General features: G+C 48.8%; 3 protein-coding genes across 3 annotated transcripts in view; 1 reads left to right on the top strand and 2 right to left on the bottom strand.

Moving 5' to 3' along the window:
* dnph1 (2'-deoxynucleoside 5'-phosphate N-hydrolase 1) overlaps positions 1-1214 on the bottom strand; it is a 3342-nt gene extending 2128 nt beyond the window's left edge. Inside the window, exon 1 of the mRNA XM_079230037.1 lies at positions 1032-1214. Coding sequence (XP_079086163.1) covers positions 1032-1167 — 136 coding nt within the window. The 5' untranslated portion in view covers positions 1168-1214. The remainder of the gene's footprint in view (positions 1-1031) is intronic.
* A 2223-nt stretch (positions 1215-3437) lies between these two features.
* On the bottom strand, positions 3438-14632 carry yipf3 (Yip1 domain family, member 3). Its single transcript, XM_079229687.1, has 9 exons — positions 14475-14632; positions 10641-10844; positions 6858-6964; positions 6725-6770; positions 6529-6621; positions 5625-5756; positions 5115-5228; positions 4105-4228; positions 3438-3800 (listed from the first exon to the last, which is right to left on the bottom strand). Exons 1-9 carry the CDS (start codon positions 14544-14546, stop codon positions 3679-3681), a joined length of 1014 nt encoding a protein of 337 aa, XP_079085813.1. The 5' UTR covers positions 14547-14632; the 3' UTR covers positions 3438-3678.
* Positions 14633-14976: 344 nt separating this feature from the next.
* ncoa4 (nuclear receptor coactivator 4) lies at positions 14977-24615 on the top strand. The gene is made up of 11 exons (XM_079230071.1): positions 14977-15117; positions 16983-17091; positions 18384-18524; positions 18735-18811; positions 18893-19001; positions 19233-19328; positions 21456-21578; positions 21726-22391; positions 22634-22846; positions 23272-23364; positions 23489-24615. Exons 1-11 carry the CDS (start codon positions 15080-15082, stop codon positions 23492-23494), a joined length of 1671 nt encoding a protein of 556 aa, XP_079086197.1. The 5' UTR covers positions 14977-15079; the 3' UTR covers positions 23495-24615.
* The last annotated feature ends 494 nt before the right edge of the window (positions 24616-25109 follow it).

Raw genomic sequence — 25109 nt, 5'->3', positions numbered from 1 at the left:
TGTTTTATTACATGATTTACTCTTATTGTGAAGAGCATGTAAACAGGAAGTGCTTTTACTTTGAAGGCATAAAGTACAACGATACGTGCTTGTTGACTAACTAATGGAAAATATAAACATGTCTGGTGCAAGAGCGCGTTCTCAATGCTGTAACAGTTGTAATGCTGCAGTTCACCAGTAGAGGGAGTCCGTTCATACAGACGTGTCTTGTCCTCATTAGAAGCTCCACGTCATTACAGACAGGTGCACTTGATGGTATTGAGTGTTGTATTGCTTTGCAATATCCTTAATCCTGGGGAACCTGGAGAGAACCTCCCAGGTGGATCCGGGCTCTCCGTCTCCGTCTCCTCCATTCCCCGCTTCCCTCCTTCTACGCACCAGCAGCTACGTCACTCAGATCACTCAGATGGAGTTCTGTGATTGGCTGTTCATCAGGAAGTGTCGTGTGACTCGCGCGCCGCTAAAAGAGAACTTTTCGGACTGGTACACATGTCTTCAGTAACGCAGGAACGCGCGTTACTGAGGTCTAGTAAAGTAGTGTAGTTACAATATGTTGGGTGTGATGCGTTACTTTACTTCGTTACTTATAAAAGTAATTACGTTACTGTAATCCGTTACTTTGTAACTCGTTACCCCAACACTGGTTGTAGAACATTATTATTTATGTGTAGTTTAATACTTATCTAAAAACACATCTTGTGATGTTGATAATAATAAAGATTATTTATACAATACATATCTAAACCAGTAGTCATGTATTTCACAGAACAAAGGATGCAGCTACACATTTATACATGAATATGCATTTATGAACACATGAATAAATCAGAACGAGGTCTGTAAACTACAAGTAGCCTACAGATCTAACAGGAAAGGACTGTTCTATGTTTTTGACCACGCCCACTGATGACGCGGCTCTTTGAACGAGCCTCATCACCCGGATGTAATGCTGACCCGACTTCTGTTCAACTGATTCTGATCAATAACAATAACAATAATCATAACTGGAATGCGTGTGTGCGTGCGCGTACCTGTCTCGCTGATCTCGCTGCAGCTCACGTGCTCGCTCAGCACGCGCCCGTAGCTCTGCAGCTTCTCTACGATCCTCCGGTACACGCGCACGTCCTCTCTGCCGCCGCGCACGCTGCCGCAGAAATACACTTTCATCTGTCTGCCTGTGTGTGTCTGTGTGTGTGTGTGTGTGTGTGTCTGCCTCTCTCTCTCTTTCTCTCTACTGTTTGAGCCGCGTTTTCCCGCGCTGGATGTAAATGAAGCTCTGCGCGGTGACGTCAGACGCACGTACCGGAACCGTGTTCTGTGGGGCCTGATCGAGGCCTCGCAGGTGCAGCGCTGTAGACACGTTATTCTTTCTCTGCTCTAATTGGATGAGCTCAGGCTCCTCAGCCTCTGATTGAAGGTAGGCGTGTCTTATCGGAGGTGGGCGTGTGTTATTGAAGGTGGCTTATTGAAGGTAGACGTATCTTATTGAAGGAGGGCGTGTCTTATTGAAGGTAGACGTGTCTTTTTGAAGGTAGGCGTGTCTTTTTGAAGGTAGACGTGTCTTATTGAAGGAGGGCGTGGCTTATTGAAGGTAGAAGTATCTTATTGAAGGAGGGCGTGTCTTATAAAAGGAGGGCATGTCTTATTGAAGATAGGCGTGTCTTATTGAAGGCAGACGTGTCTTATTGAAGGAGGGTGTGTCTTATTAAAGGAGGGCGTGTCTTATAAAAGGAGGGCGTGTCTTATTGAAGGTAGGTGTGTCTTGTAGAAGGTCTGTGTGTCTTATTGAAGGTAGATGTGTCTTATTGAAGGAGGGTGTGTCTTATAAAATGAGGGTGTGTCTTATTAAAGGAGGGCGTATCTTATAAAAGGAGAGCATGTCTTATTGAAGGTAGGCGTGTCTTATTGAAGGTCTGCGTGTCTTATTGAAGGTAGGCGTGTCTTATTGAAGGAGGGCGTGTCTTATTGAAGGTAGGCGTGTCTTATTGAAGGTCTGCGTGTCTTATTGCAGGTCTGTGTGTCTTATTGAAGGTAGGCGTGTCTTATTGAAGGTCTGCGTGTCTTATTGAAGGTCTGCGTGTCTTATTGAAGGTCTGTGTGTCTTATTGAAGGTAGGCGTGTCTTATTGAAGGTCTGCGTGTCTTATTGAAGGTCTGCGTGTCTTATTGAAGGTCTGTGTGTCTTATTGAAGGTAGGCGTGTCTTATTGAAGGTAGACGTGTCTTATTGAAGGAGGGCGTGTCTTATTGAAGGTAGACATGTTTTATTGAAGGCGGGCGTGTCTTATTGAAGGTAGACGTGTCTTATTGAAGGTATGCGTGTCTTATTGAAGGAGGGCGTGTCTTATTGAAGTAGGTCATGTCTTATTGAAGGAGGGCGTGTCTTATTGAATATGGGCGTGTCTTATTGAAGGTGGGCGTGTCTTATTGAAGGTGGGCTATTGGAAGAGACTTTTTCTTCACAGGACAAGACTCACATGTACCAGGAACTAGAGCAAGTTCATAGCTCCTTTATTTATTTGGTCCTGAACACCACCAAGACCAAGGAAGTCATGGTGGACTCCAGGAAGACCACACCCTCTCCACTCTACATACGTGGGGAGGAGGTGAGAGGGTGGACAGCATCACATTCCTGGGACTCCACATTACTAAAGACCTCACTTGGTCCCTGAACAGATCGCACCTTTAGTGATAGTTATATAATAGTTATATGTTTAACGTTAGTGATAGTTATATGTTTAACGTTAGTGATAGTTATTTGTTTAACGTTAGTGATAGTTATATGTTTAACGTTAGTGATAGTTATAGGTTTAACGTTATTGATAGTTATATGTTTAACGTTAGCGATAGTTATATGATAGTTATATGTTTAACGTTAGTGATAGTTATGTTTAACGTTAGTGATAGTTATTTGTTTAACGTTAGTGATAGTTATTTGTTTAACGTTAGTGATAGTTATTTGTTTAACGTTAGTGATAGTTATATGTTTAACGTTAGCGATAGTTATATGTTTAACGTTAGTGATAGTTATGTTTAACGTTAGTGATAGTTATGAGTTACATGTTTAACGTTAGTGATAGTTATATGTTTAACGTTAGTGATAGTTATGAGTTACATGTTTAACGTTAGTGATAGTTATATGTTTATAGTAATACGTTTAATGTTTGTGATAGTTATATGTTTAGCATTAGTGATAGTTATGTTTAATGTTAGTGATAGTTATTTGTTTAACGTTTGTGGTAGTTATGTTTAACGTTAGTGATAGTTATTTGTTTAACATTAGTGATAGTTATATTATGATAGTTATATGTTTAAACAAACAAGTGTGATTATATGTTGAACAAATACTGACTTCCATGATAAATCATTATTTATCATGATTATTTGAGTATAAAACATTAAAATATAAAGAAAAATGTACAAACAAAAATGTGTTAAAAGAGTTTATTGGAGTTTTTGTTCAGAAACTTTAAATATGACCGACCAGGAAAATATTACAGACAGAAAGAATATAGAAGATACAGACATGAAGATGTTTCAGTAGGCCCTCAGTGGGCCCTCAGTGGGCCCTCAGTGGGCCTTCATTATGCCTTCAGTGGGCCCTCAGTGGGCCCTCAGTAGGCCTTCATTATGCCCTCAGTGGGCCCTCAGTGGGCCTTCATTATGCCTTCAGTGGGCCCTCAGTAGGCCCTCAGTAGCGGCACCAGGCTCCTCACTGTGGCGTTCACACTCAGCTCAGGCACGTCTCTGGCCACCCGCTGCATGGGAGCCATGTTGGGTCCTTCCAGAGAGTCCAGCAGCCCTGAAACCACAACGACAGGAGGTCTCACTCTGACACAAAACGAAGACAGGAGGTCTCACACACACACACACACACACACACACACACACACACAGACACACACACACACACAGACACACGCACACAGACACACACACACACTGACAGACACACACATACAGACACACAGACACACACAAACACTGACAGACACACACACACACACTGACAGACAGACACACACACACAGACACACAGACATTGACAGATACACAAACACACGCACACACACACAGGGCTCATGACCTCAGTAAAGGAGTCTGACCTTCAACGATCTTGTGGTAGGCAAAGTGGAGGTAGAGCAGGAACAGCATGTGGAGGACGGACAGAGTCCCACAGAGGAGCAGGCGAGGAGTCTGTCCCACCGTACGGGACAGCAGGGCCGCTACCTGAGGACACAGGAGACAGGTCACAGGAGACAGGTCACAGGACACAAGAGACGGGACACAGGAGACGGGACACAGGAGACGGGACACAGGTCATAGGTCACAGGACACAGGAGACAGGAGACAGGTCACAGTTGACAGGAGACGGGACACAGGAGACGGGACACAGGAGACAGGATACAGGAGACAGGAGACAGGACACAGAAGACGGGACACAGGACACAGGAGACGGGACACAGGAGACAGGAGACGGGACACAGTATACAGGTCACAGGACACAGGACACAGGAGACAGGAGACAGGTCACAGTTGACAGGAGACGGGACACAGGAGACAGGACACAGGAGACAGGATACAGTTGACAGGAGACGGGACACAGGAGACGGGACACAGAAGACGGGATACAGGAGACAGGAGACGGGATACAGGAGACGGGACACAGGAGACAGGAGACGGGACACAGGAGACAGGAGACGGGACACAGGATACAGTTGACAGGAGACGGGACACAGGAGACGAGATACAGGAGACGGGGCACAGGAGACAGGAGACGGGACACAGGAGACAGGAGACGGGGCACAGGAGACAGGAGACGGGACACAGGAGACAGGAGACGGGACACAGGAGACGAGATACAGGAGACGGGGCACAGGAGACGGGACACAGGAGACAGGAGACGGGATACAGGAGACATGACACAGGAGACAGGACACAGGAGACAGGAGACGGGACACAGGAGACAGGAGACAGGAGATGGGACACAGGAGACGGGAGACAGGAGATGGGACACAGGACACAGGAGACTGGAGACAGGAGACGGGACACAGGTCACAGGACACAGGGGAGAGCTCAGGACAACAGAGGGGCTGATGGGAAACGCAGTCCTCACCATGCGCAGAGTGGACAGTCCTCCACACAGCAGCCAGAGCGCGTAGAACAGGAAGTGGAAGTGGATGTTGTAGGACACGAGGAGGACGACGCAGTGGCCGAACAGACCGTAACCCTGGCGACAGGAGAGAGGAAGTGATGTCACTACGAAGCAGAACTCACTGAATCAATATTATAGTTCCTGTTTACATCCCTCAAAGCATCATGGGACTTCCTGTTTACATCCCTCAAAGCATCATGGGAACTGTGGTTCCAAAACTTGAAGAGTGTGTGTATTTACAGTACTATGTGTATAAAGTGTGTAGTTGCAGAAATGTGTGTGTGCTGTGTGTACTTGCAGTACTGAGTGTGTACTGTGTGTAGTTGCAGTACTGAGTGTGTACTGTGTGTGTAGTTGCAGTACTGTGTGTACTTGCAGTACAGTGTGTGTAATTGCAGTACTGAGCGTGTACTGTGTGTATAGTTGCAGTACTGAGTGTGTACTGTGTGTACTTGCAGTACTGCCACTGACCAGCAGGGAGAGCATCTGCAGCATGGTGATCTGAGCGTTCACCAGATAAGCCAGGAAGTAAATGAAGGAGGAAACACCGAGCCAGTAACCAAAACAAGTTCCTATCGCGGTTCCCATCAGAGTACCCTCCCTCTGAGAGAGAGAGAGAGAGATCAAAGCATCGGTTAAACCAGACTCATTCACAAAACAAGCATTTTAACAAATCATGAAGTCACTAGCAGCCACTAGCAGCCACTAGCAGCCACCAGGAGCCACCAACAGTCACCAGCAGCCACCAGGAGCCACCAGCAGCCACCAGGAGCCACCAGGAGCCACCAGAAGCGACCAGCAGCCACCAGCAGCCACCAGCAGCTACCAGGAGCCACCAGCAGCCACTAGCAGCCACCAACAGCCACCAGCAGCCACCAGCAGCCACCAGCAGCCACCAGCAGCCACTAGCAGCCACCAGCAGCCACCAGCAGCCACCAGCAGCCACTAGCAGCCACCAGCAGCCACCAGGAGCCACTAGCAGCCACCAGCAGCCACCAGGAGCCACTAGCAGCCACCAGCAGCCACCAGCAGCCACTAGCAGCCACCAGCAGCCACCAGCAGCCACCAGCAGCCACCAGGAGCCACTAGCAGCCACCAGCAGCCACCAGCAGCCACTAGCAGCCACCAGCAGCCACCAGCAGCCACTAGCAGCCACCAGCAGCCACCAGGAGCCACCAGCAGCCACCAGAAGCGACCAGGAGCCACCAGGAGCCACCAGCAGCCACCAGCAGCCACCAGCAGCCACTAGCAGCCACCAGCAGCCACCAGCAGCCACTAGCAGCCGCCAGGAGCCACCAACAGTCACCAGCAGCCACCAGGAGCCGGCCTTGGTGTTCACGGGGTTCATTATGAAGAGTCTACAGGAAGCTCTTACGATGACGGTGTCCGAGGTCTTCATGCCGTGCAGCAGGATGGCCACCAGGGTGAAGACCAGCATCAGAGGGCCGTACAGCTCACCTGCGATCTTCTACAGGAAGTACAAGCTGTCAGAGGACTGAACCGAAGCTCTTATTGTGAAAATCCTTATGGAGCTGGTTTGTGTTTCTGAGAGAGACAGGAAGCGGCAGTACCTGGGGGAAGTTGATCATGCGGACAGGTATCATGGACTCCATCAGCCTGAGAAGAGACAGTTAGCAGTTAGCATCCGACTGAGCAGGAAACAGCTGAAAGGAAACAGGAAGTGGAGGAAAAAGGAAGTCCTACCTGCTGCGGACCTGCACCGGCTCCACGTCAAAGTAAGGCCGCAGGATGTCGATGTTGGCGTACAGGTTGAAGGCTCTGGAGGCCTGCCGCTTCCCCGCCTGCCACACCTGAACGCACCACACAGGTAAGAGTCACCTGAACGCACCACACAGGTAAGAGTCACCTGAACGCACCACACATGTAAGAGACACCTGAACGCACCACACAGGTAAGAGACACCTGAACGCACCACACAGGCAAGAGACACCTGAACGCACCACACAGGTAAGAGTCACCTGAACGCACCACACAGGTAAGAGTCACCTGAAGGCACCACACATGTAAGAGACACCTGAACGCACCACACAGGTAAGAGACACCTGAACGCACCACACAGGCAAGAGAAACCTGAACGCACCACACAGGTAAGACACACCTGAACGCACCACACAGGTAAGAGACACTGGAACGCACCACACAGGTAAGAGACACTTGAACGCACCACACAGGTAAGACACACCTGAACACACCACACAGGTAAGACACACCTGAACGCACCACACAAGTAAGAGACACTTGAATGCACCACACAGGTAAGAGACACCTGAACACACCACACAGGTAAGACACACCTGAACGCACCACACAGGTAAGAGACACTTGAACGCACCACACAGGTAAGAGACACTTGAACGCACCACACAGGTAAGACACACCTGAACACACCACACAGGTAAGACACACCTGAACGCACCACACAAGTAAGAGACACTTGAATGCACCACACAGGTAAGAGACACCTGAACACACCACACAGGTAAGACACACCTGAACACACCACACAGGTAAGAGACACTTGAACGCACCACACAGGTAAGAGACACCTGAACACACCACACAGGTAAGACACACCTGAACGCACCACACAGGTAAGACACTCCTGAACGCACCACACTCCTGAACGCACCACACAGGTAAGACACACCTGAACCCACCACACAGGTAAGAGTCACCTGAACGCACCACACAGGTAAGAGTCACCTGAACGCACCACACAGGTAAGAGTCACCTGAACGCACCACACAGGTAAGAGACACCTGAACGCACCACACAGGTAAGAGAAACCTGAACGCACCACACAGGTAAGAGAAACCTGAACGCACCACACAGGTAAGACACACCTGAACGCACCACACAGGTAAGACACACCTGAACACACCACACAGGTAAGAGACACTTGAACGCACCACACAGGTAAGAGACACCTGAACACACCACACAGGTAAGACACACCTGAACACACCACACAGGTAAGAGACACCTGAACGCACCACACAGGTAAGACACACCTGAACGCACCACACAGGTAAGACACTCCTGAACGCACCACACAGGGAAGACACACCTGAACACACCACACAGGGAAGACACACCTGAACGCACCACACAGGGAAGACACACCTGAACACACCACACAGGGAAGACACACCTGAACGCACCACACAGGTAAGACACTCCTGAACGCACCACACAGGGAAGACACACCTGAACACACCACACAGGTAAGACACTCCTGAACGCACCACACAGGTAAGACACACCTGAACGCACCACACAGGTAAGAGACACTTGAACGCACCACACAGGTAAGACACACCTGAACGCACCACACAGGTAAGAGACACTTGAACGCACCACACAGGTAAGAGACACTTGAACGCACCACACAGGTAAGAGACACTTGAACGCACCACACAGGTAAGACACACCTGAACACACCACACAGGTAAGACACACCTGAACGCACCACACAAGTAAGAGACACTTGAATGCACCACACAGGTAAGAGACACCTGAACACACCACACAGGTAAGACACACCTGAACACACCACACAGGTAAGAGACACTTGAACGCACCACACAGGTAAGAGACACCTGAACACACCACACAGGTAAGACACTCCTGAACGCACCACACAGGTAAGACACTCCTGAACGCACCACACTCCTGAACGCACCACACAGGTAAGACACACCTGAACCCACCACACAGGTAAGAGTCACCTGAACGCACCACACAGGTAAGAGTCACCTGAACGCACCACACAGGTAAGAGTCACCTGAACGCACCACACATGTAAGAGACACCTGAACGCACCACACAGGTAAGAGACACCTGAACGCACCACACAGGTAAGAGAAACCTGAACGCACCACACAGGTAAGACACACCTGAACGCACCACACAGGTAAGACACACCTGAACACACCACACAGGTAAGAGACACTTGAACGCACCACACAGGTAAGAGACACCTGAACACACCACACAGGTAAGACACACCTGAACACACCACACAGGTAAGAGACACCTGAACGCACCACACAGGTAAGACACACCTGAACGCACCACACAGGTAAGACACTCCTGAACGCACCACACAGGTAAGAGACACCTGAACGCACCACACAGGTAAGAGAAACCTGAACGCACCACACAGGTAAGACACACCTGAACGCACCACACAGGTAAGACACACCTGAACACACCACACAGGTAAGAGACACTTGAACGCACCACACAGGTAAGAGACACCTGAACACACCACACAGGTAAGACACACCTGAACACACCACACAGGTAAGAGACACCTGAACGCACCACACAGGTAAGACACACCTGAACGCACCACACAGGTAAGACACTCCTGAACGCACCACACAGGGAAGACACTCCTGAACGCACCACACAGGGAAGACACACCTGAACGCACCACACAGGTAAGACACTCCTGAACGCACCACACAGGTAAGACACTCCTGAACGCACCACACTCCTGAACGCACCACACAGGTAAGACACACCTGAACCCACCACACAGGTAAGAGTCACCTGAACGCACCACACAGGTAAGAGTCACCTGAACGCACCACACAGGTAAGAGTCACCTGAACGCACCACACATGTAAGAGACACCTGAACGCACCACACAGGTAAGAGACACCTGAACGCACCACACAGGTAAGAGAAACCTGAACGCACCACACAGGTAAGACACACCTGAACGCACCACACAGGTAAGACACACCTGAACACACCACACAGGTAAGAGACACTTGAACGCACCACACAGGTAAGAGACACCTGAACACACCACACAGGTAAGACACACCTGAACACACCACACAGGTAAGAGACACCTGAACGCACCACACAGGTAAGACACACCTGAACGCACCACACAGGTAAGACACTCCTGAACGCACCACACAGGTAAGAGACACCTGAACGCACCACACAGGTAAGAGAAACCTGAACGCACCACACAGGTAAGACACACCTGAACGCACCACACAGGTAAGACACACCTGAACACACCACACAGGTAAGAGACACCTGAACGCACCACACAGGTAAGAGACACCTGAACACACCACACAGGTAAGACACACCTGAACACACCACACAGGTAAGAGACACCTGAACGCACCACACAGGTAAGACACACCTGAACGCACCACACAGGTAAGACACTCCTGAACGCACCACACAGGGAAGACACTCCTGAACGCACCACACAGGGAAGACACACCTGAACGCACCACACAGGTAAGACACTCCTGAACGCACCACACAGGGAAGACACACCTGAACACACCACACAGGTAAGACACTCCTGAACGCACCACACAGGTAAGACACACCTGAACGCACCACACAGGTAAGAGACACTTGAACGCACCACACAGGTAAGACACACCTGAGCTGTCCCTTTAACCCCTTCATGCCCAGGAGACTCACCTCGTCTGCCACCTGTCGGCCCAGCTGTCCCTTCAGCCCCTTCATGCCCAGGAAGTCCCCGTCCTCGTGGTCCTCGGTGGCGGCGGCCTCCTCGGTGACCTCCTCCTCCTCCTTCATCCTCTGGTGCAGCTCCCCCATGTCCTCGAAGCTGGAGCCCGATGTGTCGTCCATGTTCTCCATGTCGATGACGGCCGAGCCACCGCCCTGCAGGTCAAAGGTCACGCACATGTATGTACAGTAGGGCCGTTTCTCAACATGCCTTCTGGACTTGTGTCTCACACGTCTCGGTATGTTTAGACCAGACTAAAGACTCTCGTCTAGTCAGAATCAGAATCAGAATCAGAAACCGTTTATTGCCAGGAATGTTTGCACAGACGAGGAATTTAGTCAGGCGGAAGGTGCGTACATTAGACATTAGACGAGACAAACAACAATCAACGACAGCAACAGTGCAAAAAGTCTAAATCAGATAAGGATAAAGTGCTCAGACAACAGATAACATTAATTTAAGTGTGTGTTAAAGTGACGTGTGTGTTTAAGTTAAAGTTAAGTGTATGTATTAAGTGTATTAAAGTTAAGTGTATGTGGCATTTTAAAGTGACGTGTGCGTTTAAGTTAAGTTAAAGTTAAGTGTATGTGGCGTATGTGGAGTGACCGGTAGGACGAGAGAAAGGAATAAAAATAAAAATAAATGGTCCGAAAGAATGGTCCGAGAATAGTCCTGTGATAGTCAGTCAGTGGGGAACCCGGCTCTATTGATGAGCCCGACTGCCGACGGAAAGAAACTGTTAGTGTGGCGTGAGGTCTTAGTCCTGATGGACCTCAGCCTCCTCCAGGGTGAGAGGGGTCAGCTGCGATCTTTCTTGCCCGCTTCAGTGACCTGGAAGTGGACAGGACCTGGAGGGATGGCAAATTGCAGCCAATCACCTCTCCGCAGAGCGGATGATGCGCTGCAGCCCGGCCTTGTCCTTGGCAGTGGCTGCAGCGTGCCAGACAGTGATGGAGGAGCAGAGGATGGACTCAACGATGGCGGAGTAGAACTGCACCATCATTCATCAAGTCCGGTAAAGTTGGAAAGAGATTCACAGATTCGGACTTCCCGGATCAATAACTCTTTCGCTAAACGGTGCTACAACACAAACGATACATCTCTGTAATCGTAGTGATGCAGACAACAAGCTACAACCTTCATTTTACAAAAACGGGTCGTTCTCCGAGCTGTACGGATAACGCTGGTCTCCGTGCAGCCGGCTGTGAGACGAGTGCGCACAGGGGCGCAGGGACCGTCTGCAAAGTGCAACGCAGAAAATACATACAACAAAAATAATCAGTGACTTCACTATTATGAATTGTAGCATTACCAAAATAATTGCATACACCAATGGGCTTCCCCTTGGTATATTACAGTTGTTATTTTGAAGAAATATGATTTCTATGAATTTCTATTAATATTCAATTAATATTAATATTCAATAGGGTCACAGTAATACAGTTGAAAAAGACAAAAATAATTTCCTACATCATTGGGCTCCACCTTGTTGTACTACAGTTGTCCTTTTGAAGAAATATGATTTCTTTGAATTTTTTATGAATTATCTTTAATATTTAATTAATATTAATATGCTATAGCGTCACAGTAATACAGTTTAAAAAGGCAAAAATCATGGCAAAAATCATGTCCTACATCAGTGGGCTCTCCCTTGTTGTACTACAGTTGTTCTTTTGAAGAAATATCATTTCTATGATTTTTTATTAATATTTTTATTAATATTAATATGCAATAGCGTCACAGTAATACAGTTTAAAAAGGCAAACATCATTTCCTACATCAGTGGGCTCCCCCTTGGTGTACAACAGTTGTCCTTTTGAAGAAATATAATGTATATGTTTTTTTAATAATATTTATTAATATTAATATGCAATAGCGTCACAGTAATACAGTTTAAAAAGACAAAAATCTGTCCTAGATCAGCGGGCTCCCCCTTGGTGTACTACAGTTGTCCTTTTGAAGAAATATAATTTATATGTTTTTTTAATAATATTTATTAATATTTAATTAATATTAATATGCAATAGCGTCACAGTAATACAGTTTAAAAAGACAAAAATCATGTCATACATCATTGGGCTCCCACTTGTTGCACTACAGTTGTTCTTTTGAAGAAATAGCATTTCTATGATTTTTTATTAATATTAATATTCAATTAATATGCAATAGCGTCACAGTAATACAGTTTAAAAAGGCAAACATAATTTCCTACATCAGTGGGCTCCCCCTTGGTGCACTACAGTTGTCCTTTTGAAGAAATATCATTTATATGTTTTTTTAATAATACTTATTAATATTTAATTAATATTAACATGCAATAGCGTCACAGTAATACAGTTTAAAAAGACAAATCATGTTTTACATCATTGGGCTCCCCCTTGTTGTACTACAGTTGTACTTTTAAAGAAATATGATTTCTTTGATTTTTTATGAATTATTTTTAACATTTAATTAATATTAATTAATATATAGAAATATAATTTATATAATGATATTTCAAAAGGACAACTGTAGTACACCAAGGGGGAGCCCGCTGATCTGGGACATGATTTTTGTCTTTTTAAACTGTATTACTGTGACGCTATTGCATGTTAATATTAATTAAATATTATTAAAAAAACATATAAATGATATTTCTTCAAAAGGACAACTGTAGTAAACCAAGGGGGAGCCCACTGATGTAGGAAATGATGTTTGCCTTTTTAAACTGTATTACTGTGACGCTATTGCATATTAATATTAATTAAATATTAATAAATATTATTAAAAAAACATAGAAATTATATTTCTTCAAAAGAACAACTGTAGTACAACAAGGGAGAGCCCACTGATGTAGGACATGATTTTTGCCTTTTTAAACTGTATTACTGTGACGCTATAGCATATTAATATTAATTAAATATTAAAGATAATTCATAAAAAATTCAAAGAAATCATATTTCTTCAAAAGGACAACTGTAGTACAACAAGGTGGAGCCCAATGATGTATGACATGATTTTTGTCTTTTTCAACTGTATTACTGTGACCCTATTGAATATTAATATTAATTGGATATTAATAGAAATTCATAGAAATCATATTTCTTCAAAATAACAACTGTAATACACCAATGGGCTTCGTGTATGAAATTATTTTGGTAATGCTACAATTCATAATAGTGAAGTCACTGATTATTTTTGTTGTATGTATTTTCTGCGTTGCACTTTGCAGACGGTCCCTGCGCCCCTGTGCGCACTCGTCTCACAGCCGGCTGCACGGAGACCAGCGTTATCCGTACAGCTCGGAGAACGACCCGTTTTTGTAAAATGAAGGTTGTAGCTTGTTGTCTGCATCACTACGATTACAGAGAGGTATCGTTTGTGTTGTAGCACCGTTTAGCGAAAGAGTTATTGATCCGGGAAGTCCGAATCTGTGAATCTCTTTCCAACTTTACCGGACTCATTCATCATTCATAGTCCGGTATGTTTAGACCAGACTAAAGACTCTCGTCTAGTCTGGTATGTTTAGACGAGACTCTGTATGGAGAAGGTTGACATGGCAACAGAGATACGCAACGTCTCCAGGTGACTGGGCCGCCTGGTAACCCGGAACACCGGTGTGTTTACTTGCATGACGTCATGCAGGAGTGTTTACCTGCTCAGCTGCAGCAGCTATCGCCGTTAGCTCACGCTGGATTGATTCATTATCCCGGTAGGAAGCTGGCTAGTTAGTTCACTAGTTAGTGCACTAGTTAGTGCACTAACTAGTGCACTACTTAGCTAGCCATCAGGCTAGTGAGGTTTACCTGGATGATGTTGTCATCGAAGCTTCCCCACGGTTCCGTGTTCGTGTTCCTGTTGCCGGAGTCCGCAGACATCGTCCCGGTTCCCCGTGTTCGTCTCTAACGGACGTTATTTCACACAGAAGCGATGAAAAGCGACGTTTCCGTCTCTAAAGCACGTCACAAACCCCACAGGCTCCGACTCCGCCTGCACGTAGGAGCATGATGACGTCACAAACCCCACAGGCTCTGACTCCGCCTGCACGTAGGAGCGTGATGACGTCACAATCAGCGACGCACCGTGGAAGCGGAAATAGTGAATATATAAAGTAAACAATTCCGCTTTTTAAATTTGTATAATTATTTATTCAACAATAGCACATGTAACATTTCATACATTGTCAATAAGAAACACCTAAATACATTAACATATCTTTTCTGAATAAACTAAGCAGCAGCAGCAGCACGTCGCGCTCCCGCTCCACGACCCCTCGCGGAATCTCGCGAGACTCGCGCTCCCTGTGTTGTGTGTTTCCCTGACGTGGTGGTGACTTCGGGCCGCAGCTGGAGGAAACACACGCACTAAGCTCTTCTTCTCCTCGCGGACAAACACAACCACCTCGAGGTCGATGACGTCGACGCTGCGGGTTCAGACCAACGGCTCGCGGTGAGTTTACCGACCGACGGCTCCGTGTTCGTGAGCTAACTTTAGCTCCTCGAGCTAAAAACACGCGCTGACCTCCAGCTGGTGTTAACAATAAAGAATAACACGTCTTAAGAACTCGTGACTCAGAGAAACACGTTCATAACCTGAACGTGCTTCTTTAAAACGGCCCAATCATCGCGTCATAGAGGCCCAGGGTCACGTGTTCAGGGAGAAGACTCTGGAACCAGACCCGCTCCAGAAACCGTCCCGTTGTACCGGTACTGGTCTCGCCGTGCTGCGTTTCAGCGGATGTATACACGGCACTAGTGCCCTCTGTGTGGTTCGGCTCAGTCGGCTGGCACGTGACCTCGTGTTTTATACATGTATACACATGATGGTGCTCTGTAATGTGACGGGGTCTGCGGCCCTGACCTCTTACCCCGCGGACCTGGCGGTGGACGCAGTGTGACGTGTTGGTTCGGACCGCACGCGCCAGCTGATAACGCCACGAGCTAACTGATATGAAGCTATCAGCGGGGCCAGCTGGCGCGTGACGACACAGCGCGGGTGTACGTGCGGGCTGGCCGGCCGTGATGGCGGAGGTGTGTGTGTGTGCGTATGCTAAAAGAGCTAAGTGAGGAAGCATTGAAGCTCATTTCCTTTAGTAAAGGAAGGTCCAGTGTTTCCTATGCTAAAGGAGCTAAGTAAGGAAGCATTGAAGCTCCTTTCCTTTAGTAAAGGAAGGTCCAGTGTTTCCTATGCTAAAGGAGCTAAGTAAGGAAGCATTGAAGCTCCTTTCCTTTAGTAAAGGAAGGTCCAGTGTTTCCTATGCTAAAGGAGCTAAGTAAGGAAGCATTGAAGCTCCTTTCCTTTAGTAAAGGAAGGTCCAGTGTTTCCTATGCTAAGTGAGGAAGCATTGAAGCTCCTTTCCTTTGGTAAAGGAAGGTCCAGTGTTTCCTATGCTAAAAGAGCTAAGTGAGGAAGCATTGAAGCTCATTTCCTTTAGTAAAGGAAGGTCCAGTGTTTCCTATGCTAAAGGAGCTAAGTAAGGAAGCATTGAAGCTCCTTTCCTTTAGTAAAGGAAGGTCCAGTGTTTCCTATGCTAAAGGAGCTAATTAAGGAAGCATTGAAGCTCCTTTCCTTTAGTAAAGGAAGGTCCAGTGTTTCCTATGCTAAGTGAGGAAGCATTGAAGCTCCTTTCCTTTGGTAAAGGAAGGTCCAGTGTTTCCTATGCTAAAAGAGCTAAGTGAGGAAGCATTGAAGATCCTTTCCTTTGGTAAAGGAAGGTCCAGTGTTTCCTATGCTAAAAGAGCTAAGTGAGGAAGCATTGAAGATCCTTTCCTTTGGTAAAGGAAGGTCCAGTGTTTCCTATGCTAAAAGAGCTAAGTGAGGAAGCATTGATGTTCCTTTCCTTTGGTAAAGGAAGGTCCAGTGTTTCCTATGCTAAAGGAGCTAACCCTCTTAGCTTCCTCAGCAGAAGGGCTAGTGGACCTGAGGCTCCTATCAGCTGAGTGTTTAAAGCTGATAGTCAGCTGATAGGCCACGCCCACGTGTGACATAGGCCACGCCCACGTGTGACATAGGCCACTCTCCCCCCCCCCCCCCCCCCCCCAGGTACCAGTGGTGGTCCAGCTGGGCTCAGAATAGCTGCTGGATGACTGGTCTAATCCCAGTGGCTCAATCCCATTGGAGCACAATGCAGCTGGCTCAACACTAATCTGGAGTCAGGCTGAGCCATAAACCCTCCTTTGTCAGGACTCGCCTGCGTGGTCAGGACTCACCTGAGGGGTCACCAGCCAGGTGTTGATTCACCTTCAGTCCAGATCCTCGTGGACCGGTCCACTCTGACGCTGTGCTTCCTGTGTCCTGTGTCCTGTGTCCTGCAGGATGGAGGCCGGCGGGCTGCAGCAGTGCCGACTGGCTCAGGATCAGCTGGAGGACGCCATCAGCGGCGTGGTGAAGGCCGAGCAGCAGCTGAGAGAGAACACCAGAGAGGTCAGACCTTCATCCTCCTCCTCACCTGTGTGTTTACATGTGCACAGGAAGCCCCGCCCTGTGTGTGTGTGTGTGTGTGTGAGTGTGTGAGAGTGTGTGTGTGAGTGAGAGAGAGAGACACACACACACATATATAAAAGAGTGAATAGAAAGCGTTGAGTTCATTCTCTGAGAGTACACTCTGTTGTAGTCTAGTGGACTCTGTTGTAGTCTAGTGGACTCTCGTGGACTCTTCTCCAGGTAAATCTGCCTCCATGTTGAAGCTCAGTGTGATGTCTTGTTGATTAATCTCTCACCTGTCTCATTACATTTCATTTAGCTGACGCTTTAATCCAAAGTGATTTACATTAAACCATGAGGACAAACTCGGAACAACAAGAATCAAGAAAGTACAATTTCTTTAATAAAGTAAAACTACAAAGTGCTATCAGTTCAGTCTCGTCAGGGTTAATGTTCTGGTGCTGTGTGACATCACTGACATGTCAGACAGCAGAGATCCTGCTGCTACCTGTGATTCTGATGGGGGAAACCAGAGGATCAGTTAGGTGTCATCAGCATAGATATGGTAGGAAAAGACATGCGAGAGAATGACAGAGAGTTGGTGTTCAGAGAGAAGAGGAGAGGATCCAGGACAGAGCCCTGAGGGACTCCAGTAGTGAGAGGACAAGGTTCAGAGAGGAGAGGATCCAGGACAGAGCCCTGAGGGACTCCAGTAGTGAGAGGACAAGGTTCAGAGAGGAGAGGATCCAGGACAGAGCCCTGAGGGACTCCAGTAGTGAGAGGACAAGGTTCAGAGAGAAGAGGAGAGGATCCAGGACAGAGCCCTGAGGGACTCCAGTAGTGAGAGGACAAGGTTCAGAGAGAAGAGGAGAGGATCCAGGACAGAGCCTTGAGGGACTCCAGTAGTGAGAGGACAAGGTTCAGACACAGATCCTCTCCAAGTTACCCGGTAGGTGGTCGTTAAGGTAGGATGAGAAGAGGGAGAGAGCGAGCCTGAGATACCAAGGTCCTGGCGGGAGGAGATAAGGATCTGGTGGTTCACTGTGTCAAAGGCAGCAGAAAGGTCTATAAGGATAGAGGAAAGAAGGAGATAAGGACAGAGGAAAGAAGGAGATAAGGACAGAGGAGAGAGTGATAGGCGAGCAGGTCATTGGCATGTTTGGATTTTCACCATTTCCTTTCCGATGCTCCATAGTGGCTCTCAGCACTCACCGTGTCTCACCTGTTCTATGTCTCACCTGTTCTATGTCTCACCTGTTCTATGTCTCTCACCTGTCTCTCACCTGTCTCAGGTGCGTGCGGCGCTGCAGAGCAGTGTGAGTCGCCAGCAGGAGGCGCTACGCTGTCGAGAGGTTTGGCTGCTCGGACAAATCGAGCTTCTGGAACAAGTGAAGACTGAAACTCTGCAGCAGCAGCTGCACCAGCTGCACTGGGTAAGCACTGGTTTCCACTGGTTTCTACTGGGTAAGCACTGGTTTCCACTGGATTCTACTGGTTTCTTCTGGACTTTACTGGATTAAGCACTGGTTTCCTCTGAGTTCTGTTTGGTCTCTACTGGTTTCCACTGGGTTCTGCTGGGCTCTACTGGTTTCTACTGGGCTCCACTGCTGGTAGTCCGGTGTTTACTGGTCTTTGTTTTGCAGCTCCGAGGACAGTTTGATGTGATCGTCCATCAGCTGCAGAACAACAACAACAACCAGCTGACGAGCTGCCTGGAGAAGTAACTTCCCCTCATTGATCAATAGGTGAGGATGAGGGTGGTGAGGAAGGTGCTCATGGTGACCCCCCCCCCTGTGTGCAGGTTGTCCTCTCTGAGTCTGACTCCTGAGGAAACGCCTGAGATGAGCTTCCACGCCGATAGCCGCTCTCTGAGACAGGCCATCACCTCGTTCGGCCGCATCACGGCGCAGGTAACCACCCACGACCCTGTTCTGCTATCTTTGTGAGGACATCTCTTCACACCTCTAATACCAGACTCATCAAAAGGCCTTCAGAGGGCTTTCCAGAAATGTCCTCACTGAGGGTCTACAACTTCAATTGGTCCTCACAAAGATAGCTGGACAAGTATAGAGGTACACAAAGGTGTTGTGTAGACGTGATGATGATGATGACCAGGTGTTCTCTGTACCTCCTGTTTGCAGCTGGTGGAGGGCGTGTCCTCTCAGAGCGCCGTGTCCTCTGTGTCCTCTCAGAGCGCCGTGTCCTCTCAGAGCGGTCCAACAGCTGCCAAGAAACAGGTAAGTTCCCCCAGCAGGTAGACCTGTTTAATCTTGTGAAATGTTTCTTACAGCTCAAACTTCAGAGGAAAAAAGCAGCTTTCAGAATTGACATTGTTGTTGTGACAGAGTTCTCCTGGGAGACTTCAACGCTCACGTGGGCAATGACAGAGAAACCTGGAGGTGATGGGGAGGAACGGCTTGCTGATCTGAACCAGAGAGGTGTTTTGTTATTGGACCTCTATGCTAGCCATGCTAATTATTGGATGCCTGGTGTAGCGTCCGGAAGAACCTAGTCAAACAACTTCTCTCGTTCTCGGAATTTATTTTCCTTGATCACCAGTAAAGTAACAAGCGGCAGTCTTGACATCAGGGAGTCGTCCAGTCAACACGCAGGTTGACCGTCCAAAAAACACCCGAACAGCCAGAAGTTTGCTCTTTAATACACGGTTTTCCGTCATGAACATCTAACATTTCTATTGGCTCTAACATTTCTAAGAGGAGGAGAATCATGTTCTCACAAGGCTGGAACGCAACGACCGGTCTGCTTCCCTAATGTCAACATACTGATAACAGGTGTGAGTGTTGTGGTCCAAAGCGAGGAACCTTGAGGAACAGATAACCAGACTTTTCTCACAGAAAGTATTTGTTAAACTGACCTTGCACAACCTGAACTTTAATAGACATAAGAATAATGAAATGCAGAATATCTACAGAATATAGCGATTTATATTATCGGAGCTGTGGTCAGAAGGTCATCGGTGTCGTGGTGGCAACCAAAGAACCCGGTGGTGAACACTGGGGGTGAGGGAAGCCGTCCAGCTGAAGGAGGCCTTTGGGCCTGGTGGGACCAGGGGTCTCCTGAAGCAGCTGACGGGTACCAGCAGGCCAGAAGGGCTGCAACTGTGATGCTAGCACTCGGGCATGGAGGAGTTCAGGGAGGCCATCGAGAAGGACTTCCTGTTCCTCAAGGAGGTTCTGGGAAACCATCCGACGGCTCAGGAAGGGAAAGAAGGGCCCTGCTGACCCGGACTAGGGCATCGTCGGGTGGTGGAAAGAGCACTTTGAGGAACTCCTAAACCCGGTCAACATGTCTCCTGGAGAGGGGGCAGCGCCTGAAGACTTGGGGGTCTCACCCATATCCCTGCTGGAGGCCACTAAGGTAGTCAAAGCTCCTTGGTGGCACCGGGGGGATGAGACCCTGAGATGCTGAAGGCGCTGGACGTTGTTGGGCTGTCTTGGCTGACACGCCTCTTCAATGTCGCATAGGGGTCGGGAACATGGACTGATGACCGGGGTGCTGGTTCATCTTCAAGAAGTGGGACCGGAGAGTGTAAACGATCAGGGTATCACTGCTCATCCTCCCGGGGAAAGCTTTTGCCAGGGTGCTGAGAGGAGGCTCCTCCCAGGGTGCTGAGAGGAGGCTCCTCCCAGGGTGCTGAGAGGAGGCTCCTCCCAGGGTGCTGAGAGGAGGCTCCTCCCAGGGTGCTGAGAGGAGGCTCCTCCCAGGGTGCTGAGAGGAGGCTCCAGGGTGCTTGTTGAACCTCAGATTCAAGACGAGCAGTGTGGATTCCGTCCCGGTCGTGGACCAGCTCTTTACCCTCAAAGACTACTGGAGGGGTCCTGGGAGTTTTGCCCCGGCCTTCTCCAAGTCAACAGAGCACATGTAGACTGCTACATGTGCTCTGTTGACTTGGAGAAGGCTTTTGACCGGGTTCCTCAGGGTTTTTGTGGGGGGTGCTGCGGGAGTATGGGGTGCTGGACCCGTTGCTGGTGGGTGTTGGCCTCCACCAGGCTTCCCTTTACCACCGGTCCTGTTCCTGACCTTCATAGACAGGATATCTAGACGCAGCAGGGGGTGGAGAACGTCAGGTTCGGGAGTCTCGGGATCGCCTCTCTGCTGTTCGCAGATGATGTGGTCCTGTTTTCCCCCTTGGACCGTGGTCTACGTTCCAACCTCACTTATGGTCACGAACTCTGGGTCGTGACCCAAAGAACGAGGTCTCGGATACAAGCGGCCGAAATGAGTTTCCTCTGTAGGGCTCAGCCTTAGAGATAGAGTAAGGAGATGTTATGACATTATAAGTAATGCCGTCCCTGGATCAGACCTTTTGTAAGAAGCAGAAAGGTGACGTGTTGTCTCATCAGAAGATGGAGTCTGGATCTCTGAGCGACTGGCTGATGGGAGCACCTCCATCAAGTAGCGCTCCTATTGGTTACCAGGCCAGCAAGAACCCTCAGGATTGGCTGATGGCTCACAAGGACAGCAAGGTGAGAGAAACGCCTCGCTCCTGTTGGTTATCGATAGAAGCTCCGCCTCCCAGTTGGACTGAGTGGTGTTTGATGTTGACAATAACAAAAATACCAATGTGTTTACTTGGCTCCCTGATGGACTGACTTCCTGTGTGTTTGTGTCAGACTTCCTGTCCCGTCCTGGCCTCTGTGGACTTCCTGCAGGCCTGGGGTCAGATCCGGGACCTGGAGGCCTGGCTCCTCCAGGACCAGACCCCCGTCGGCAGGGAGCGGACCGACAGCAGCTGCAGCTCCTCCTTCTCCATCGAGAAGCTCGACGAATCAGAATGCACCATCGCTCCTGAGGAGGGGGAGGAGCTGAGCGACTGGCTCCTCACCCCTCCCACTGCTGCCATGGAGACCGCGTCGGACGCAGAGCAGTGGCGGCGGGTTCTGAAGCCGTTCCAGGACGGCTGGTCTTCAGGGGCCTGGCTGATGGGGTCCAGCCGCCCCACCGCCGACTGCTCCTCCTGCTGCCAGACCACCAAGGCCCTGGAGATTGAGAACCTGGGCCAACTCAAGTGCCTGAAGGCCCCGCCGGTGAACCTGGAGGCGTGGCTTCAGCAGGCGGTGCCGGTGCAGCAGACCTGCAGGGCCAACGAGGTCTGCGCCTCCTTCTCCTCCTGCGTCTGTGAGGAGAACTGTGGGGGAGAAGCTCTGAGCCTCTGGCTGCTCAAGCAGGATGGGAGAGACAAGAACGGAGTCTCTCTGGCCCCGCCCACTGCCCATGGAGCCCCACCCCTCGTGAAGGAGGCCCCGGCCACCCTGCACCACACAGAGCAGGAACAGAAGGTGAACTTTCTTTCTTTCGTCATCAGTCGACGGCCTTTTCTTCTAAATTAATCAATTATTTCCGTTATTGATTAATCTAGCAGGTCTTTAAAGTGAGGACAGTCCATCCTTCACTCAGAGGGTCGGTGGTTCGATCCCCAGCTCCACTAGCTCATGTCGACGTGTCCTTGGGCAAGACCCTTAAGACCCGTAGCGGTTCTGCGGGGTTAAGTCAGCTAAATTAATGTAATGTCGTTCCTCAGGTGCAGGCCATCCTGGAAGCCTGGCTCCACCCACCCAACACCTGGGTGGCTCCTGAGGAGGAGAAGGCCAGATCCCAGGTCTCATCTCTGTTCCAAAGCCCTCTGGACCCAGGTCTCTGGGTGCTCCCAGAAAAGACTCTGGGGTCAGGAGGTCAGACCCACCCAGCTGAGGAGGAGGACAAATGGCTGCTGAAGAAGAGGAGCCAGGCTCAGGTAACAGGACCTGCACGGTCCTGCAGGGTCCAGCACGGTCCTGCAGGGTCCTGCAGGGTCCAGCACGGTCCTGCAGGGTCCAGCACGGTCCTGCAGGGTCCAGCACGGTCCTGCAGGGTCCTGCAGGGTCCAGCACGGACCTGCAGGGTCCAGCACGGTCCTGCAGGGTCCTGCAGGGTCCAGCACGGACCTGCAGGGTCCAGCACGGACCTGCAGGGTCCTGCAGGGTCCAGCACGGACCTGCAGGGTCCAGCACGGTCCTGCAGGGTCCTGCAGGGTCCAGCACGGTCCTGCAGGGTCCAGCACGGTCCTGCAGGGTCCTGCAGGGTCCAGCACGGACCTGCAGGGTCCAGCACGGACCTGCAGGGTCCAGCAGTGTGTTAACAGCCTGTTAAAATGTTCCTCTGCTCGTTGCTTCCTGACAGGAGCGCCTGGCGCTGCCCTTCGTTTGCGACCTGTTCTCCTGCATGAAGGTGGGCGGAGACAAAGAGAAGTGGCTGCTCAAGGCTGCTGAACAGGTGAGTGCACTTTGTGGGGTCCAGTCTCTTTAGTTTGTGGGGTCCAGTCTCTTTAGTTTGTGGGGTCCAGTCTCTTTAGTTTGTGGGGTCCAGTCTCTTTAGTTTCGTTCTGTTTTTCTTCCAGATGTGATGATGATGATGATGTTGATGATGATGACCATGCTTTTCCTCTTGGAGTCACTTTAACGCTGCACAACCTCACCATCACCGCCGCCTTCTTTCCCGTGACATCACCAGCTCTCCTCCAATCAGGATCCAGAAGCCACTGATCAACCCTTCCATGGTTTAGACTCCAGAGTCCGGAGCTTTCAGCCGACTCACTGTCTTCATCAGAACAGCTTTTCTTTCAGTGACTAAATCTGAGCTTCTGATTGTTTTCACGATCTATTGATCTCTGTTCAGTTTCACTCTTAATCGATGGACTCGGTTATTGATCTGTTTTGATTTGTATCTTTCACATTCATGTCTTGCTGTGTAACTTTACTTTATTGATTTTGGATTTTAATTTGACCAAATGTTCATACTTTGTCTTAAAGAGACGGTCTATAATGATCATTAAATCTCCCACAATGCTTTTGATCAGCCGATCCTGCCGAGAGGGGGCGGAGCTAACCAGAAGGTGGGCGGAGCTAGCGTGTCTCATAAAGTAGCCTTTATTTTAACAAACCTGTTTTCATGATTTGGCTTGATTTCTTTATTTAACGGGTGGAATGTTCCTTTTCTTCTTCTTCTCTTGTTACCTGTGAACCTGCTGAACTCCAGAGATCTACTTCCTGTCCAGACTGCGGTCTGCACATGCTCAGTAGTGTTTTCTCTTTCTGGATCTGTGAAGGTTTCCCAAATACCTTCCTGGGTTAAATATGAATAACTCAATCAGTTTGACACAGTCGATAGATTTATTAATAGATGCTTTCTGCGGTTTATCAATTCAGTTTTATTATTATAATTTTAAAGCCCATATGAAGTAAATGTGTTATCTGTATTTTATGCCCTGAGTTGAGTCTTGCAGGCAGACCTGGACCATCTCCTTGTTGCGTCATCATCTCTCGAACCTCAGGGCTTAAAGCAGATGTTCTATCTACAGAATCAGTAACTGTGTTACCCAGAATGCCTCTGGGGTAGGCATGCTGCAGTCAGCAGTGATTGGTGCTTTTTATTGAAGCTCTAACAATTTGGGGGCGGGGCTAATATATATATTGCTGTGATGTTATCAATACTCTCTGTAATTCTTTACAGTAATAAAACATTCTGACATCATCACTGTCTGTGACATCACTCTGGGTTCTGCTGAAAGTTCAACTTTACCTGGAGGGGTTTTATTCTGAAAGTTCAACTTTACAATGAGTTTCAGAAAAAGCCCTCCAGGTAATCTATGGACGACTCTGAGCCGTTATGTAAGCAGCCAGTAATATTTCAGCACACACACAGATACGCTGATGAGGTCACACCCAGCTGGGGGGCACTGATCGACAAAGCTGTGACATCACGATGACATCACTGATGAGGTCTGAGTACTTGTATTTTCTGCTAATAATACTTGGTAATAGTGTGTTATACAAAGGGTCCGTTTAGATGTGGCTTCAAGCAGCTCCTGGACCAGGTGTCCAGTCCAGTAACACTGGCAGTGTTTACAGGTGAGCAGGCACCGCTGTGTCCACCAGGCAGTGACTTGGAAATATACACACACTTAACATTATTTTGGACGATTACAAAGAGAGCTGCAGCTGTAACACAGGCGCTGTACC

Source organism: Taurulus bubalis, assembly GCF_910589615.1.
Source record: "Taurulus bubalis genome assembly, chromosome: 14".
In the NCBI taxonomy this organism is placed as follows: domain Eukaryota; kingdom Metazoa; phylum Chordata; class Actinopteri; order Perciformes; family Cottidae; genus Taurulus; species Taurulus bubalis.
This window is presented reverse-complemented; position numbering and strand designations above follow the sequence as displayed.